The sequence below is a fragment of the Rattus norvegicus genome, chromosome 15, assembly GCF_021556685.1.
Source record: "Rattus norvegicus strain SHRSP/BbbUtx chromosome 15, alternate assembly SHRSP_T2T, whole genome shotgun sequence".
Taxonomy (NCBI): domain Eukaryota; kingdom Metazoa; phylum Chordata; class Mammalia; order Rodentia; family Muridae; genus Rattus; species Rattus norvegicus.
Genome location: NC_141548.1, coordinates 68438612 through 68457004, shown reverse-complemented (window position 1 = coordinate 68457004; position 18393 = coordinate 68438612). Strand labels below are relative to the sequence as shown.

At 39.9% G+C, this 18393-nt stretch overlaps 1 protein-coding gene across 2 annotated transcripts in view; it reads left to right on the top strand.

The window, feature by feature from the left end:
* The window catches only part of Diaph3 (diaphanous-related formin 3), a 459706-nt gene that overhangs the window by 331339 nt on the left and 109974 nt on the right, over window positions 1-18393 (top strand). For both annotated transcript variants that reach the window (XM_087585391.1, NM_001305172.1), the window contains 2 exon segments: window positions 16249-16344; window positions 16798-16857. In XM_087585391.1, the coding sequence (XP_087441517.1) occupies window positions 16249-16344; window positions 16798-16857 (156 nt within the window).

The window sequence follows — 18393 nt, the reverse complement described above, 5'->3', positions numbered from 1 at the left end:
AGGTAGGAGAAAAGGAGACACTGCATCTTATCCCCACTTCAGATGACTAACAAACCCCATCCTCTCTCCTTCTGGTGAATTTAGCCCAGATACTCAATTCCAAATCTCAGAATACCCTTGCCGAAGCTTGCTTCATGTTTGGTTTCCTGGCATACATGATAGTGTTGTAGTTAGTAATTAGTCATTTCTTGAAATATTTTTAAGCACTAATTATACCTTATCTGGCATTCTGAAAGACTTTCCCAAGGCTCCCTTGTGATTTATCCTTACAATTAACTTTCTGACCTAAAAAATTAGAATGCTGAGCATTAGAATGCCTCCTTCATTAGTGGAATTATTATTGTATTGGTAGAAAATCCTTCCTACTAAAACTTCACTTAAGCAAATGTTTATTTAGTACATATGATGCCATGCTGCTATCCAGTGCCCTGGGGAAACAGAAGGAAACAAAGTGAGCACACACTCCGCCTGTGTGGCCTTGTATTTACCCTGCAGGCAGACAAGATGTAAGTTGAACACTGTTAGAAGTCTATACATTCTAAGTAGAACAAATTAAGTAGGAATAGAGACATGATGTGCAAAAAGACCATCCAAGTAATTAGGTGCTTGGTTGGTTGTTTGTTTTCCATTGACCAAGATTCTAGGCATTGTGGCCAAGGTTGCTGTCCTCTTTGAATGCACATGTGATCATGTAATGTTACCACTTTAGCTTAGCGGGCAGGCAACCATGTCTGAGTCCTTTGCCCGTATCTGAATTCAAGAATATATGCATATAGACAGAACTTTAATTAATGAACAATTACTCATGTTGACTATTTGCTCCCCCACCTACCCACCCACTCCGGCCTCACCTCTAGCATCCCCCTTCTCTGGGGCAACATCATTAAAAATCTTAGCTTATACTACAGAACTGGTTGTCTGCAGAGGGACAACTCAGTGTTTTCCCTGACAAATACTCAATACACACTTTAGTCCATTAACAACTGAGTTCATTAATGTGCGTTAACTAGCAGCCTCATCTACTTATAATTTATATTTAATATGGGCCATGTTCAATGTAGTGTAACTACTTAGGTTTATCGTAAAAGATAGAATGGCCTCCTGTGATCAACAAGGTTCTGAGATCAATTTAACCTGGATAAAATCTTTATCCATAACAACTGTCAGTAGAAATGACTAGCATTTCACTAATTAGCTCACCATTTATAACCCATAAGCTTCTCACAGATGGGAGATGTTTATCAACACCCACAGATGTGTGCACAGCTGACTCTCAGTTATCCGCAGAAACAGGGGACGGAGATAATTTAGATTCATTTATAACACACACCCATTTTAGTTCATCACAATCTCCCCTTTTATTGGACTTTTTACCACAGAGCAATCTAATTTCTACTTGTGAGATGTACAGTTGGCTCTCAGGAAAGGTAAAACTAGAACACACAAGCTTGATAAATACATTGAAGCACAGAAAGTCTTGTTTCTGTAGGTAGAGGGTGAGGGGAAATTATATAAAAAGGCATATTGTTAGATGCATCTTTAGGACAGCATCCACATTGCCTAATCTGCTGATTGATAGAGTAGAAGCTGGTATAGCCAACCTGTTCCAGTTTGTACAAAATACTTCCAGTTTAATCACAGCAGACCTGTATTCTAGCAAACCTGCAGAGTAGAATGGTTAAGAGTCCTAGTCTGCGCTCTAAAGTAGATTCTGTGATGGTGGTAACAACTTAAAAGTCTTAAGTATAGGGGACCAAGGGGGTGAGTAAAGTTTCCAGTGGAAGCAAAGAATAGTGTCAGAATGGGCAAAGCAAGAAAAACCAGAAAAAACTTGAAAAAATAGTATCCATAGAAGTAGCAGGAGAACCAAGGCCGTCTTGTCATACAGCCCAAGAAGACTAGACCATTGCAGAGAAGAAGTTAACATTGTTACCAAAAGTGAATTCAGGCAGAATGAGCGCCAAACCCATCTATAAGGTTGAACCAAACTCCAAAGTTTGCTTTAGATGAGAAAGGTGAACAAGTATGTAAAGTAACATTGACCTGAGGGATGGCAGTGGTGCATTCAGTGCCATGTGTGTCAACGGTGACGTTTTATAGTGGGAGGTATAGAGGTATTATTAACAGTTACAGACATGATCAGGGAGAAAGCAAGGCTGTCCCTGTCTTTCACCTGTTAGATTCCAGGCATACTGAGAATATTAACAATAATTACTAGAAGATGGTGGTCGGGGTCATCTCTGCAAAAGCCCAGATGATGGAAATGTTTGTTCACAAAGTTGAGATACTAGTGACATCTGATGTGGGGATAATGTTAGAGGGAATAAAGATCAGAAGTCTTAGCCATTGTCCAGCGGTAATGAAGAATGATAATGACTGTTTTAATGGCCTCAGGGCTTTAACCTAACTGTGGCAGTTACCAGTGGATGAGTCGTAGGGGGGTCTTACCATTGCAGAAGTCTGTCAGCTGACTACAAAGTAATCTGGCTAGTCAACAAGCAAGGTGGTGGTAGGCCTAGATTTTATTATGATGATGTAGCCCATCTGAAAATGACAACCTTTTACTAATGAGCCATCTTCCCCAGATGGGGGAAGTTTTTAATGCATGGGTGGTCTCAGGCTGGTAGGTGCCTTCTCACAGATGGGAGCTTATGGCTAAAGGACACATATGCGACCCAAATTGCCTCTTCAGTCCTCAGTTCAGTATCTCAGTTCTCAGTTCAAAAGCAATGGTCATTGGTTCCTTGGGGTGTTCTTTTCACTGATTCTATGAACAGCCTGTGTCGAAGCAGCTGCCAAATGACCACGTTAGTAGTAAGAAAAGAAAACATATATATGGCCGGATGACTCAGGAAGGGAAGAGTCTCTTGAGGCTCATTAGCAGTTGAGGCTCAGAAAACCCTGCTGATGGGTTTAGTCTGCTGTTTCCAAACACTTCTGCTAAGGAGAAATGGCTCTGTCCTTTCTATGAAGAAGGACTTGACTCTGAGTCACCCACATCTCTTCATTGTGACTGCTTCTTGCAATAGGCAGTTGACTCCCAGTGCGTTTATGTTGTTCTTGTCTCTTACTTGGTTAAGGTTCCAACTATGGAATCTATGTGGCTTTGCGCCTTATCAAACTCCCCATAGCACTTTGAAGTGCAAATCAACAAAGCTAAGGCTCTGAACACTTCTCAGTTATTACCTAACACCTCTGAGCTAAGAAACTGGAGTGGAGGGCGAGAGCTGTCGAATCAGAAGGGATTGTTCACATCCTGTCTGCCGCTCTATGGACACATCACCTCCTGATTTCCAGCTTCCCGGACTTTACAGATTTTTGGAGTGACTTTTGTAGAAGGTGGAACAAGAATCTAGGTATAAAGATTTATGTAAAGGACTAACAAATATGATGTTTAGTCAAAGCAGTGGTTGTTAGTATATCTGAATTCATATTTAGACTTTAAATTCCTTACCTTACATATCCCTTACTTCCTTAAAGCTGTTCTCTGGGTCACCTAGTACCAAATTTTATTTGGAATTCTCTATATTCATTTTGCCAATATTTTGTACCAGTGGTTGGTAAAAGAATTTTCCATTGTTCTCTTGAGAGAATTGAGTACATTTTTGCCTTCCAGAGTTTTTCATTTGTAATTGTTAATGAGTTCATTGAAAGTTCATTTGTCTCGGTTTTCATTCTTGTTATTCTGTGGCTTCTGAAGCATGTCAGTTCCTACCACTGCCACTTGCTACTCATTCAGATTTGCCTTAATGTCCTTTTTCCTTCTCTTTAAAAAAATTTATTATTGTTATTGCAATTAAGACTTTTAAAACTGTCTCTACTTCTCAATACTAATGTTAGGATTTCTGCATCAGACTGCATAAGGCATGGACAAGGAGCACCATATTTTAATAGAATAAATCCATAAATCTCCATAGAAACAAAGCAAAAGGGAAACGGGTGTTTATAGCGCTTTGCTCAAACAGTCACACTAGCAGTGATCTGGAGAGCGGAAGTCATAAATTCCTTTGTTTAGGTAAGATTGACGATAGTGAGGTAGGTTTAACCAAGAACATTTTGGAAACCCGAAATGCTGATCCACAAGTCTCCAGTGTTTACTATGTTTTCTGTGGGCTTCACTGATTTAAAGACAAAACATTTAACCATAAATTTAAATATACAAGTGTGTGAAATGAGATCCCAGAAATCCTCACTTAGCCACAGCTGGGGTTTGGAATCCCTCTTGCCACTGTGCAACACAGGGGGCCAGCACTCTGCTTCATTCTTGAGCAGGGAGTTACTAATTGTGGATGAAAATTACTGTCCCGTGCTAAGTCCCAAAGAACAGCATCTCAGGGCTGGTTCACTTAGTACTGAGCACTTTATTTGTAGAATTGAGTTAAACTGCAGACTTCATAGTTTGATATTTTCCACTCCTTCCCGAACAAAACAGTTTGAATATTCTGCCAGCACCTCAAAATCAATTCATTTAAAACCTAACTTATCATGTTCCACATAAAACCCGATTTTCATGTTCTCATTTTGGGTTAATGATACCACCGTTTCCCCAGCCACCCAGGCTTGACACCTTCACACCATGCCAGCTTTAATCACAGAGAAGTACAGTCTTGATTATTTCACACCTTTCAAAAATACTCGGTGGCACTTCTTCAGCCTTGAATCCAGGCGCCCGCAGCCTGCCTCCCTGACCTTATTTTCCCCTTCCTCCAGTGCAGGCCATCTGCTGCTGTCAGAGCATGACTGTCAGGGACCCTCTGGGCCTCCTGCCTTTGGAGCCCCACCCGCTGGCTCCTCAGAGCCTCCTGTCCATTTAGCTCAGCTTCTCCTGTGAAGTTACTGATACCCTTTCCTAGCTCCGCCCTTCTGCTCTTTTCGATCTTTGATGTTGAACTGAGCATTTTCATCGTCTGAAATCTCTTCATTCTTTGTCCAACAACTTTGTAAGTTAAAAAAAAAATATGAAGACTTCTTCTAACTCTTCACTAATATAAATAATAGTAAAACAAACCCCAAGTCTATGCTAACACACTTTAATGGGAAGTAAATGTTTGCCAAGCATCTCAAGCTTGCTTCTAGGAGTAGGTGAAGGTGTTGGTGACAGATGAAGCTTCTACCAGAAGTGGTGGCACACTGTCATTAACCTTATCCTCTCAGGGTTACTTCCTCATTAAAGAGTCATAGGAGCATTGTGTGTGTCGTAGCTTGTTAAATATCGTCACCATTTTATAGCCATGTGCGTGTTTATATTGATAGGCTATTTTATTGCAGGGCACTCTGCATCAGCAACAGAAGGCTCTGCTCAGCACCCTGGACCCTGTACCACACACATGGTCCACAGAGGGAGCGTATTTACCGGGGAGTCAGTGACGGATGATTTCTAAGTTTTGCTCTCTCTGCTGATTGCTCGAGTGGGTCACAATGAATACATTCATCAGATCTGAACACCTAAGAGCACAATACTTTAGTCATTTTAAATAAGCATATATTTTAACAACAATTAATCACTAGGAAATTGACTGGTTCCTCCCTTTATCACTCTGTGGTAATTATAAAAACAAATGGAAAAAAAGTCATTTTTTCAAATGACAAAGTTACGAATGATCAGAGAAATCTGTGTTCAGTGTCTTCAATGATAAAATAACTGCCCTTCATTTTGATTAGCTATGCTTTGGGAGGGACTTAAATATATTTCACTACTTTTTCATACATCTATGAATGTGGAAAATGGGTATCATCATTTAGTCTTTTCCATATGAGCATTCATGGTGTTTCTAGCCTCCTGAAATTATAAGCAGTATAATACTGCATGTTATTTAACAAAATTCTTTGCATACATGGGAATTGTATATGTATGATGATTTTCTTACAGAAACACTTTTTCATATGGCATGCAGTTATACCTTTGATAAACACTGTTAAATTAATTTTCAAAGAGACTGTATTCATTTTTAACAACAATGGGTAAAGTGACCTCCCAAGCACTTCGGTTTGTTTTAAAGATTTTTTCAATGTTCATGTGCATGTGTGTTTTGACTACATGCATTGATGCATCCTTGTATGCTTGCTGTTGATGAAGGCCAGGAGGAGGTGTTGGAACCACAGAACCTAGAGTTACAGGTGCTTCTGAGCCATAGTGTGGGTGCTGGGGATTAAACCTTGAGTTTTCTGGAAGAACAGCCAGTGCTTAACCACCTAGTCAGCTCCCCTGCCTCCCATTGCCCCAACACTTTCTAATATTGATTTATCCTCTGCCCCTAACATTCTCTAATATTGATGTCATACATGTTAACATACACATAAATGAAAATGATCGCCCACTAATTTATTTGGAATATCTTTAATTGTGAAAAAAAGATGGTGGGGTTCACCTTTGTATAGGCTTAGGTTCCTAAAATGGCATACCATACATACTTTAGTAACATGGTAGGTACAGAAATTCACTTCCCATAGTGCTGGAGTCAGAGTTCTGTAAGATCAAGGTACCAGCAGATCCAGTGTATGGGGAGCACTTGTTGCCTGCTTTATAGTGATGTCCTCCATCTGTGTCCCCGTGCTGGACAGCAAAAAGGCTCACTTGGGTGTTTTCAGCAGACTAATCCCCCTCAATGAAACCCTAGTCCCAGGATTTGGACCTTTCAAAGCTCCACCTTTCTGCACCATTACTTGGGGGATTAGGATTTCAACTTGTGAATTCTGGGGTTTTACAGATGAATGACTGTAAGGGATGGTTCCTTGAATGAACTATCTGCTGAGGTATTTGTTGGCCATTACCTTACTGAGTTGCATTTGTTTTTATGACATTCAGCCCTATGAGATAACTCACTTCAAATGTTTTTCCAGTTCATCCTTTATTGTTCATATACAGGCTTAGTGTATAGTATGTCTTTCAAGATTTAGATATTTATATGACTTTTGTGTTTTGGCATTTTCTTTGAAGATCTTCACATTCTAGAACTAATGAAAATTATTTTTCCCTCTATGTGCTCTGTTTTTACAGATTGATCTTTTAGAGTTGTAATGTGTGATCTACTTGGAATTGATTTTGATGTGGTTAGCAAGGTGAGCAGATTGCTGTCAGGACAGTAGGAACTAGAAGTCTTGCTATCCCCTGTTGATTTGAAACACTACTCTTAGCATGAATGGGCTTTTCATTCTCATGACACATTGGATAGGTGTCACCTAAACCCATGCATGTGACACATTGCTGTCCAAAGTCATTTGACCACAGAACCATCTGCTCTTACCTTTACTCGCAATGTATCCATTCAGACACAGGCTTCTTGTGGGACAAGTGTTCTGAGAAAATACGGTTAGAAATTCTCTTACCTAGAAAGGTTCTTTATTTCATTTTTAATATGTTCTTTTGTGTGTGTGTGTTTTGTATGCATTCTTTTTTTTAATCTTTATTAACTTGAGTATTTCTTATTTACATTTCAATTGTTATTCCCTTTCCCGGTCTCCGGGCCAACATCCCCCTAGCCCCTCCCCCTCCCCTTCTATATTGGTGTTCTTAACAGAAATAGAACTGTATCACCTACTCACTTCCGAACTCAGCCCTTCCCAGTTGCCCTCTTCTGACTCCCTCCTGCGTCCTCAATCCTTAAGTTGATACCTTCTTTTTCTCTGATTATTATTGTTGTTACTACATGGTTCGAGTTTACCTGTATGCAAATTGTATGCAAATGTACTCTACTAAATCCGTTTTTTGTTGGTGGCAGGCACATGGTTTCAAGGCTGACTACTTTGCATTGGAAAACCTATACAGTGGGATAAATTACTTCTCCCATCAGTCATTACTCGCCTATAGTTCCTTGTCTAGGCCTGAGGCCCTAAGGAATTAGTCCCTTCTGGGTTAATAATGTCCATTGATATTGCCATTGTTCCAATCTTGGGTTTGCAGGATTTCTAGGAGACTGTTTCCCAGCAGACCTTTGGGATTCTACATTTTACAGTCTGTTTGCCCCTACTTCAGTGCTGTTTCTTGAGCGACAGAAGCAGTAGCTGTGGTGTATCTTCTGGGCTTAGGTTCCTCATGGTGCAATTGATCTCTGCATTGTGTCCACTTGTGGTTTTCTGTGATGGGCTCTATTGTGAAAGAGACTTCTTTGAGAAGGGACACCTCATGCACATGGAAGAATTTTCAAATCTTTATACATCTATTTAATTCCTTAATGTAATATTTTATAATTATAAATTCATACATTAGTTGCACGAGTCCTACTAAGTCATGGGCTGTAATATGTTTATGACTTTTTTTATTTTGAAAATAAAGTTTTACTTTAAAATATTCAGAAGACAGTTACTAGATATTCATATGCAGTAAACAAAATATTATCCCAAAATCATTTTCTTACTTAATTATAAATTTGGAAATAAAAAGCAACATTACTTTACAGAGTACACTGTTCTCATGTGAGTGTACTGTAAAGTCTGAGTTTATAAGTCTGGGAGACTTTTGTTTCATTTTAGGTTCTTGTTTAATAATCTTTTATTTTTCAACATTATACTATAACCTCATAATTTCCCCTCCCCTTTTCTCTCTTCAGATCCTACTGTATATCCCTCTTTGCTCTCTTCCAAATCCATGGCCTTTTTTATTAATAGTTTTTACATATATATATATATATATATATATATATGTACTTAAATATATATGTCTAAGTATAGCCCGCTTGGGCCTGTATAATATTGCTTGCATGTGTGATTTGAGGGATGACTCCCTGTTGTTGGATAGCCTGTTCTCTTTCCTGGGGAAGACTGTTGTTTACCGTGCTCTCTCATTCTCTAGCTAACTGTAGTTCTCTGTGTGCGTAGTGGAGGCCGGGAGGGCTTTCCCTAAACCAATCACCTCCCTTAGGCTCATAAACCACTTTAGCATTTTTTTGAGATATGAACTCCATATATAGATATTATATATGGAGCTGATATTATAGGTATATGGCCTCCTCATGACTACATTATTGATGCAGTATTTATATTGCTGTTAACTTGTTTGTCCATATGTATTTATAATATCCAAAAATGACTTTTGTTATTGAGACATAAAAGCACACATAACGAACGATCCTTTATGGTTAGTTTAAGTTATTTGCCACTAAGCTTGACAAAATAATTATTATCCCCATAACCCACACAGTAGAAGAGAGAACTGACTCCCGCAAGTGACCTCTAACACACCCATAACCCATGCTCACACTCAAACCCACAACTAAGAGTTGTAAAACTTTCTGCGAGATCAATTATTTTATAATTGTAATCTCTGCAAACTTAATTTAAATCATGAAACTATCTAAATTAAAATCTAGATAAGATGTAATCCATCACGTGATGATTGTGACTTACACATTTCATTGTATTTGTAAAATATTTTTCACTTAGGTTTACAAATATTCTCAGGTATTTCCCAGAACAAGTAAACCTACCATTAGTGTTAATATTTTGACTGCCAGAAGGGGGCAGCATTCTACAGTTGCAGTTATAACCGCCACAGTTCGAGTCCATGAAAAATGGGATAATAGTTGTGGACATGTACTCTGTGTATGTCTAGAAACCACCCAGATGTCTCCTATGCCTCATTGCATAGCAGTGCATCTCACATGGCCACTCTAGCTTTGCTGGCAGGGTGTCTGGGGAAGTTGGCTGTTTTCAGCTTCTTGTCCTTAGCTTTTCTAGCCTTTCTAGTTAAAGGGGACAGGGGATCAGGTGATGGTTGAGAATGGATTTGTTACATGCCCCAATCAGCAAACAAGGAGAGTCATAGTATTAAATGTAATAACAGCTAATGTGGATCTGACCTTCCCAGGTGGAGACATGGTCTTTATACAGGTTAACTCAATTCTGACAATAGGTAATTCTATTATAGAACCCATCTCATAGATGTGAGAAGGGCTGAAGATGGCCAGAATCAGGACTGAAACTCAAGCACAAGAACTAATAACACTTTGTACTGGTCAATTTCAGGATGGATGAGACTTTTCTTAGAAAATACTATAGTTTTTGCTTCTAATGTCCAACCCATTCACATTAGACAAATAATGAATACAGGAAAAGAAAATGGAACAGTTTAACTATTATACTTTATCTTATCCCCAGATCTCATTGCTTATGGTTGGTGGTTGTTTGCAGTATGAAAGTTATCTGTTCTGATGTTTCTCTTTGTCAGTTAAGTTCCAATGAAAATTGGCTCTCTACATCCCTTGACTCAAATTTTCAGCATTTCTTCTGTATTAAAACTAGTTCAAAGATTTCATTTGAAGTTATCCCTGCCTTTTTGCTGTCTGGCTTAAATAGTATTTTCTGCTTTAATCTAGATGGTTAAGGGCTGAGATATTGTGCCAAGAAAAGCCATGTGACCTCTCTCTAAACAGCTGCACAGAGCAGTAATTCATGAAGGCATGTTAGAGTAACATCCATGTGTTCTTGTTTTCTTCTTGAGGGTTGCATTAAACGTGAGCCAGTAAAGTTTGTGTAGTAGCACACTTTATAAACAGTCTTTAAGGACACTGGATTTTCCATCCCTAGTCTCTTGTTAAAAGGTAGGCTTTAAAATTGTATCACTTACTTTTTTAAAAACGATTCCGAGGTTGTGAAACTTAAAGAATGTGGATGCTAAAACAATGACAAGTTTAGACAGAAAGAAACAAAAAAAAAAAAAAAAAGCTACCTATCACACACACCACAAACAGCAGAAAATGGCCCCAGAATGAGGACATGAGGACCTTCACTGCTTTCTCATGCCCTCTTTGCACTCAAGCTGGGTTCATGACATCCCCTCAGCTCCTTTCTGCATACTCTTTAAGTAGGCTCTCACTTTACTGTAATGTCAATAACCGCTGAACAAAAATTAGTTATTAATAAGTTCTACCCATGTGCCAGGCACTCTGCAATCGAAATTATCCATCCACTTTGATGATTACACTAACTTGGTGAAGTGAATGCCTTTCTATTCCTTTGAGAGTTGGGGGTCAGCAGGCAGGGAGAGAGGATGAAAGGAAAGTCCATTGATTTGCAGAGAACTAGTTTTCAAATATAAAACATCTGTATCAAAAACCTATGCATTACTACTCCACTAGTATGGATATTCTTCCTTGTGGCCCTTGTAAGTTAATCAGTTGGGTAACCTCGTTCATCAGTTTTTAATAACAATTAGTTATCTTAGGACATCTCAATACATCCCAAACTAAGCTCCTTTCCTGGCTCAATGTCTTTTATTACAAAAGATGTTCTCGTTTTTCTTGAATGCTACGTGTGTACATCATGAAGCCCAAGCCAGCAACCTGAAACTGAGCCTCATCTCTGTTTACAATAGCCCCTTGGATGCACATCAAGAATTTTCTGTTCTTCTTTTCCCAGCTCTCACTGTCACCACCTCTAGTTCATCTGAACCCCTAACCATGTCTCTCCTTTTCTGCCAAGCCATGAGGTGACTGTCACACAGAGTGCTTTTCTCAGTAGAAATATAATGGCAATGCTTTTTAGATTAAAAGGAGTTCGTCATCACTCATAAAGATAAACGCCAGACTCCTCAGCGTGGCCTAGCCAGCTTTCTTGCTGGAGAGCTGCCTGTCTGCAGCATCTCCTTCCTCACCTCTGGCCCTCTGCCCTCTTTCTATTCAAGTCTGATGTCTCCAGGTGGTTCGTTAGCCTCCTGAAATCCAGCTGATAAAGTTCTGACCCCAGAGATAAACCTCCCTCTTCCAGCAGCTCTGATATTCTCTAGGCCATTCCTTAAGGTGTGTGTGTCCAGGAAACCTCTGGGCCACTAGCCATTTGCCCCATGCTCCATGCTGACTGCCCCTCCCCTAGGATGTGCTCAGGTTTCTGACCCAGAATCCACTGCAAGGTGTCCTACCCTTTGTGAACTGTTTTCCTCATTCTGACAAGTGACTGCCTTAGGCTAAAAATCAGTGTCTTCATCTTTTACTCTTCTGTACATTTTCAGGAATCTGAAAGTCACTTTTTAGATGGCGGTTTTCATTTTACATGTGACTGGGGTCCTAGTAAGTGGCTTGGGGATTTGTTTCCCAAGATTCTCTGCCCACCTGTGCTTTCCTGGCACCCACCAGCCTTTGCCCTGTTAGCTTTCATATAATCACAGCACAGTTTATGGTCATCAGAAGAGCCAACACTTATAAAATTGTCCCATTCTATATATTCCTTGTTTCCTTAGTACATGTTGCTATTATAACAGAAGTCCTTATATATGATAATTTGTATGTAGGAGAGATGATATTGGCTCATGAATTTTGAGGTTGAGATATCTAAAATCAGAGCTTCTGTGAGTTTTGTTTTTGCAAAGGGCTCTCTCTCCTCTCCACAAATAATACCTTATTCCTTTGAAACCTACATGGTGTTGGTGGGGTGACCAATGGCCCAACACTCTTTTTAAGGGCGATGTCCCTATCCATTTGATCTCCTCTTCATCACTTAATCACTTCATAACGGCTCTCCTTCTAAGGATAACAGTGTTGTTGATGTGAGAGCCTGCAGGCTATGGCCACTGTTGTCACATTGTTTATTTTTAAGTTAATGTAAACTAAAAACAAAGTGCTTAAGATTTGCATTTATCTGGCTCCGATTTTTTAAACTTCTTACAATAGATCTGTATAAACATGATGGTTGATTTTCTAAGTAGGCAGACATCAGATCTTAATCCTGTTCCCTCCACACAGCTTGTCTCCTCTCCCATAAACTGCAGACTGCTCTGGGCTGAGCTCCTGGGCACCCTGGGAATCCTCTTACATTCACTGGCTGTCTTCTCCCTTCTGTGTCTCATCCTCTCACCCCCTTGTTTTTTGTTTTGCTTTTACTCCTTATTTTGACAGAGCATCATGTGTTATTCAGCCTTCTATTTCTTTAACAAAATATCCAAGACACAGGGGAACATTTCTTTGGGTATTCAGTTTTAGAGACTTTAATCCATTATCAACTGGTTCTGTCGTGTCTGGGCCATGGTAAAGAACAACTCCAGGTCAGGGTGGAACAGCAATGCTCATCTCATGGTCACCAGAAGCTTGGATGACAGGGCAAGATAGAGCATGTTGTCAGCCCCAAAGCCACACCCTCAAATCAACAAGGTCCCATTTTCTAAGCATTCATCACCTCTCAATAGTTCATCAAATATCTCATCAATGGATTGATCCATTGCTAAGGTTTAAGCTTTCATGAGCCAATCACTTCCCAAGAGCTATGTCAACTAAGCCTTTAGCATGTGGATTCTGAAGAAATTCTAGATCCAAACCATATCATATTTGCTGTCTCTGAGAAATCATGTCTGGATGACTGCATTGTCTGAGCATGTCTATTTTCTGTTCCCACCTGACTGAAAACTGACCTATTGATTACCTGGAAATAATTCTCTTCAGAAGCTGGAAATCATTTACCTCCTGTCTTTTCACATTCGGTGGGCTATCGAGAAGTCTAGCCAGTCCCATTCTCGGTTGTCTCCTCTGTAAGCTGTTTGGGTTTGATTGCCAGTTTTTAGCCTTCAGGAAACTTTTAGAATGCATCCTTTCTTGGTTGTGTGAAATTTTAATGTTCAGTCTTGGCTGAAGAAAATGGTGTATGGGCCAACGCTCCCATGCTCTATGTTGAGGAGTCCCACAAGTCCTTGGGGTGCCATCTTACTCTTACTTGTAATAAGAGATTGACTTTCAAAATAGTATGCCACACCAGGTTGAGACCAGAATTTCCAGCTTAATCCCTGACATCACCTGGTGTTCACTCCAGACATGTCCATAACCACCTAACTATCATAGCCCACCAAACCCAAGAATTCTCCTCATAAGAATCTTCCTCCATCCATGGGTACCAATGCTCTCAGCTGCTTCTCAGCTGCTGCTCCTCCTCCCCATCCTCACCTTATTGATTCGACATTGGAGATGTCTCCTCCCAGACTTGTCTTTCTCCATTTCCCTCAACACTGCAATTTTCAAAGTTCCATTTACAAATTATGGGAGGCAATATGTTACTCAGTCCTGCTGGGGCACTATTTCAGGTAGTCGATTTCACAGAAGAAATGAGGCTGTATTTTTAATGTAAATTGACTTTATTTCCTAGGTGTATAGTAGAAGGATGTATGTATAAAGATTTAAGCAGCTTTAGACACATTTGATTTTGCACATTTGCCTCTGTCTCTGCTATTTCGTCTTCCAAGCCCTCTCTTCCTCTGATAGTGTCCACCCTTTAACATCTACCTCAGTATGTGCTTCTACCAACAGGAGAGAGTGCTTGTTAATCCGTACAACCTAGGTATCATATGTGCTCAGTGATACATATAAAAAATAAAGTCATGCCTTTAATTCCAGGACAAGGAAAGCAGAACAGGTAGATTACTGTGAGTTCTGGGCCAGCCTGGTCTATAGAGAAAGTTCCAGGACAGCCAGAGCTACAAAGAGTAAACCCAGCCTTGGTGGGAAAAGAAGACCAGAATGAGCTTTTCCTCAGCTACTCCTCTCTTCCAGGAAGGAGCTACCTGTCTCATAAATAGTGCAGTCCAGGAAACAGCCCAGCTCTCAAGGGATGACATGCTGTTGTGTGTGCCGTATGCCCTGAGCAAGCACACATAGGGCAGGGCGTGCTCTCAGGCGGTCTCAGTGTCTGTCCTGAAGTGGTGCTAGGAGCCAGCTTAGGAAAGAAAGTGGGAAAGACTCACTGTGGAGAGCTGCATGTTCAGAGTCACGGAGACAGAGACTGCAGCAGTGTGAGTCACCTCGTGAGCCTGAACTGCCAGCATCTGTCCCCAGGGACCAGCAGGATCAGCCTTCCTGGCCATAGTGCAGTCAACGTCCACCATAACTTAGCGTTCATACAGTGTGATCATCTAGTTCCAGCCTTACTCAGGCAGTTATAACTGTCTTACAATCCAGGAGCAACACAAACACTTTTATATTTAGCTGTCGCCTCATTCTCCTTTCCCCTAAACCAATTCTCTATTTTTCTCTTCCCTGCTTTTTTTATTTGCAAGCAAACATAATGCTAAATTTAAAAAAGAAAGAAAATTCTTTTATTTATTTAAATGTTTACATTCACTAATAACTACCTTTGATGTTTAATGTTGCATGAACTTATGTTTAGGAGAAATATACTTGAATTTAAGTGTAAATTTTTAAAGATTAGTTAGGTAGTTACCTATAAAATTGTCTAAAATATTTTATGTACTTTACAGTAAACATTGAAATGCTTTAGAATTAAATTTATGTGTAAATTGACAACTTCTAAATACTCTGATTCTCACCCAACATTTTTGATCACACCTCCAAGGTTTAACTCTTCTAAAAATGTGTGGTAGGAGCAGATGGAAAAGCGGCTGATACATATTTATATGTATGCATCTGTTTATAAACTGTAAAGGAGTGTGGTTTTGTACTGTACCACATTCACATGTCAATAGTTCTCTATAAAGAGATCTTGTCTCCAAAAGAGGAAGGAAAGAAAACAGTGAAAAAGGTTCTTCGGAAAGGAGTATGTTCCCTTGTGGATATTCTGTTAGGCCAGACATACAGTTTAACAGAGAAGGCTGGCAAATAACCTCCTTTAAAGGACAAAGGAGTCCTTCGTGTACCCTAAGGAATGCTAGCCTTTAAGTTGTTGAGAGCACTTCTGGGTTTACCATCTCGATTGTAAAAGACAACTTTCATGAATTACATGAAAGTTTGTAGTGATTATTCTGTGTTACCTCAAGTCAGAGAACAATATACACATTTTATCTACCAGAAGAATTATATATCAGGGTAATGTATGTGTGTGTGGGGGGGGTGTGACTACAAATATGTTCGCACATAGAATCTTGCAAGAAGTTTTTCTATGGTAAGTTTTGGCGGACCCAGCTTCGGTATAATGAGAGGCACTGTACCACACACCTGATTGCTTTTAGAAACTAGTCTGATGCTTTAAAAACAATAACTCATTTCTAGGAGAGGAAATATGATTTATGACGACCCCAGACGCTGGAAGTACATTCCATCTAAACTCTCCGTGCCATTGGTCTATAAACACAGTGCTCCACTCCGAGTCTGGGAAGCCCTGTCCCCTTTAGCGGACAGAACGCAAGGACTAGTGAGATGGCTCTGATTAAAAGATGGCTGAGTAGGACAGAGCTGGATCTTTTCATGGTTTGAAATCCCTGGTGTAGTTCTGGTGTTCTGGCCGTTTGCTCCCTGCCATCACCATCGCCTGTTTGCACGTGTGCTTTGACATTGCTTTGGTAACCCCGAGGACTGATGGAATTCCCTGCATCTCTCTTCACAGAGGGTGATGAGACAGGAGTGATGGATAGTCTGCTAGAGGCCTTGCAGTCAGGGGCTGCCTTCCGCGACAGAAGAAAAAGGACACCAAAGCTGAAAGGTGAATTCTTTTCTTATTTCACGTTACTTTCTAGGGAAGAGCAGTTTCTCTCCTTAATTCTTTTAAAGTCATTTGTCACAAGAACAGTGCTGTGGGCAGAAATTGTTCCTAACTTTCCTAAGTTTGCTTAATCCCTTGCAGAGACAGATGTCAGAGAAAGATGCACTCCAGTCGGCTGGTGTCAGTAGTGCATTAACAAATCGCTGTGTTGGACCTAGAAAATCCTGACTAGTGTGATAAGTCTCATCATAAGAAGCAGATGCCCCTTGTCCCAGTGGACGTTAGGGTCCTACAGTTAAACATGAAGTACAAGTCTGAGCATTACTGTTCCAAGTGTTTCAGGGCATTGAACCATGGCATCATCATTAAAAATACCTAAGCTTGGAAAAATCACATGATATTCTGTTACTTCTCAAGTCAAACACACTTTTTAATTTTTCTCTTTTTTAACAGATATTCGGCAGAGTCTCAGTCCAATGTCTCAGAGGCCTGTTCTCAAAGTTTGTAACCATGGTAATAAACTTTATTCATAAATTGCATGTTATTCTTACCTGCTTTTATCCTGTTGGTCTATGGTCTTTACTGTGCTGCTAGTGAAGTTCTCAGGCTCCAGTATAACGACGAGAGTAAAAGCTGTGTAGATGTGCATCTTCGCTCTGAGGTCACGGGCTCTGCTTTTCCATTCTTACCTCATTTCCTTGAAGTTGCTTCTTCAGTTCTTCTAATTAGGTCGCAAGTGAATGTTGTGTTACAGTTGTATTGTTTGAAGTGTTTTCTTTTTTCACATTTCTGATCAGAGTTGTCTACTGCAGCATTCCAGTGCAATGCAATTTCCTGGTAACTACTTTAAAGTACTTTCAAGATACATGTGAAACAGTGAGACCTGTGTTCATTTCTCCCCTGCCTTATTTGTCAGTGCAGTTACAGACTATTCAACTCTCCCTTTGGAGGAACCATAAATACAGATGAGCCGCATGGGCCGTTACAAGAGATGATGCTACAGTTTTTAAACTGAGTGACTTATCTTCACCTCTAATATTGACCAAGGAGTTGAATTTTCTAAAAGATCCCGTAATGTCACCTGCCCTGTCTGTGAGTCTGTCTTACAAGCATCTTCTCTTACTCATTTGGTGTCCGTTTTGTCAAGTTCTCAGTTCTTGGACTCTGCTTCCACACCGTGTTCACCGTTTGTGAATCCTGTTGATTCACAGGGAGGTTGTTATCAAAGTTGGCTATATTTAACAGAAAACCAACCTGACACGTTTTTATCGGAAGGATAAAACTCTGGGGAGTGCTTCCGGAGTTCCTTTCTATGAGTATTAAGGTGTGACTGAGAAGGCGTGTGTATCACACTTCTAGGTATATAGTTAATGAAGTAAGAAAACCCAGGGATTTCATCTGGGTAGTCAGTGAATGCTTAAGAAATGACCAGAAAGATGGAATCTGTCACAGAATTTTAAATAGATCTTTCAACTTTTTAAAGTACGCTCCAGCTTTCAGTTGGCCTTTTACTGTTCTACCAGAAGAGAATTGGAGCAAGTGACGTTCATTATGAGTAATAAGTAATCTGAAATCTTAGCTTATGATTGATTTTACTCCATCATGGCACAGAATTGTAAAATGTCTAGAGAATAGTGGGGACCTGAACTTTAGAGATGATTTTGTTTAGCAGAGAAGTGAATGGGAAATCCACAGAGGCTTGAAACATCTCGGGAGGACAGAGCTACTGACAGTCCTGTGGCTGTAATTAAGTTCTCTAATTACTGCCACACTTCTTCTTTTAATTACAGAGAAGTATTTGAGCATTTTTGACTAATAAAAGTCTTGTGCTTATGCACATTATTCTTAAAAATAAGTTTGGTTTTTTGGATTTGAATCTGGTCAGAAATGGGAACAGGAACAGTAAATATCAATATAAAATCACTAAAGGAAATTGAATGATTACATTAATATTAGGAAAAAAGACTTATTGATCTTTGTGGCATATCCCTTTTATAGTAACAACTCAGCCCCTGTTCAAAATCATACAGAAAAACCATCACTAAGCAC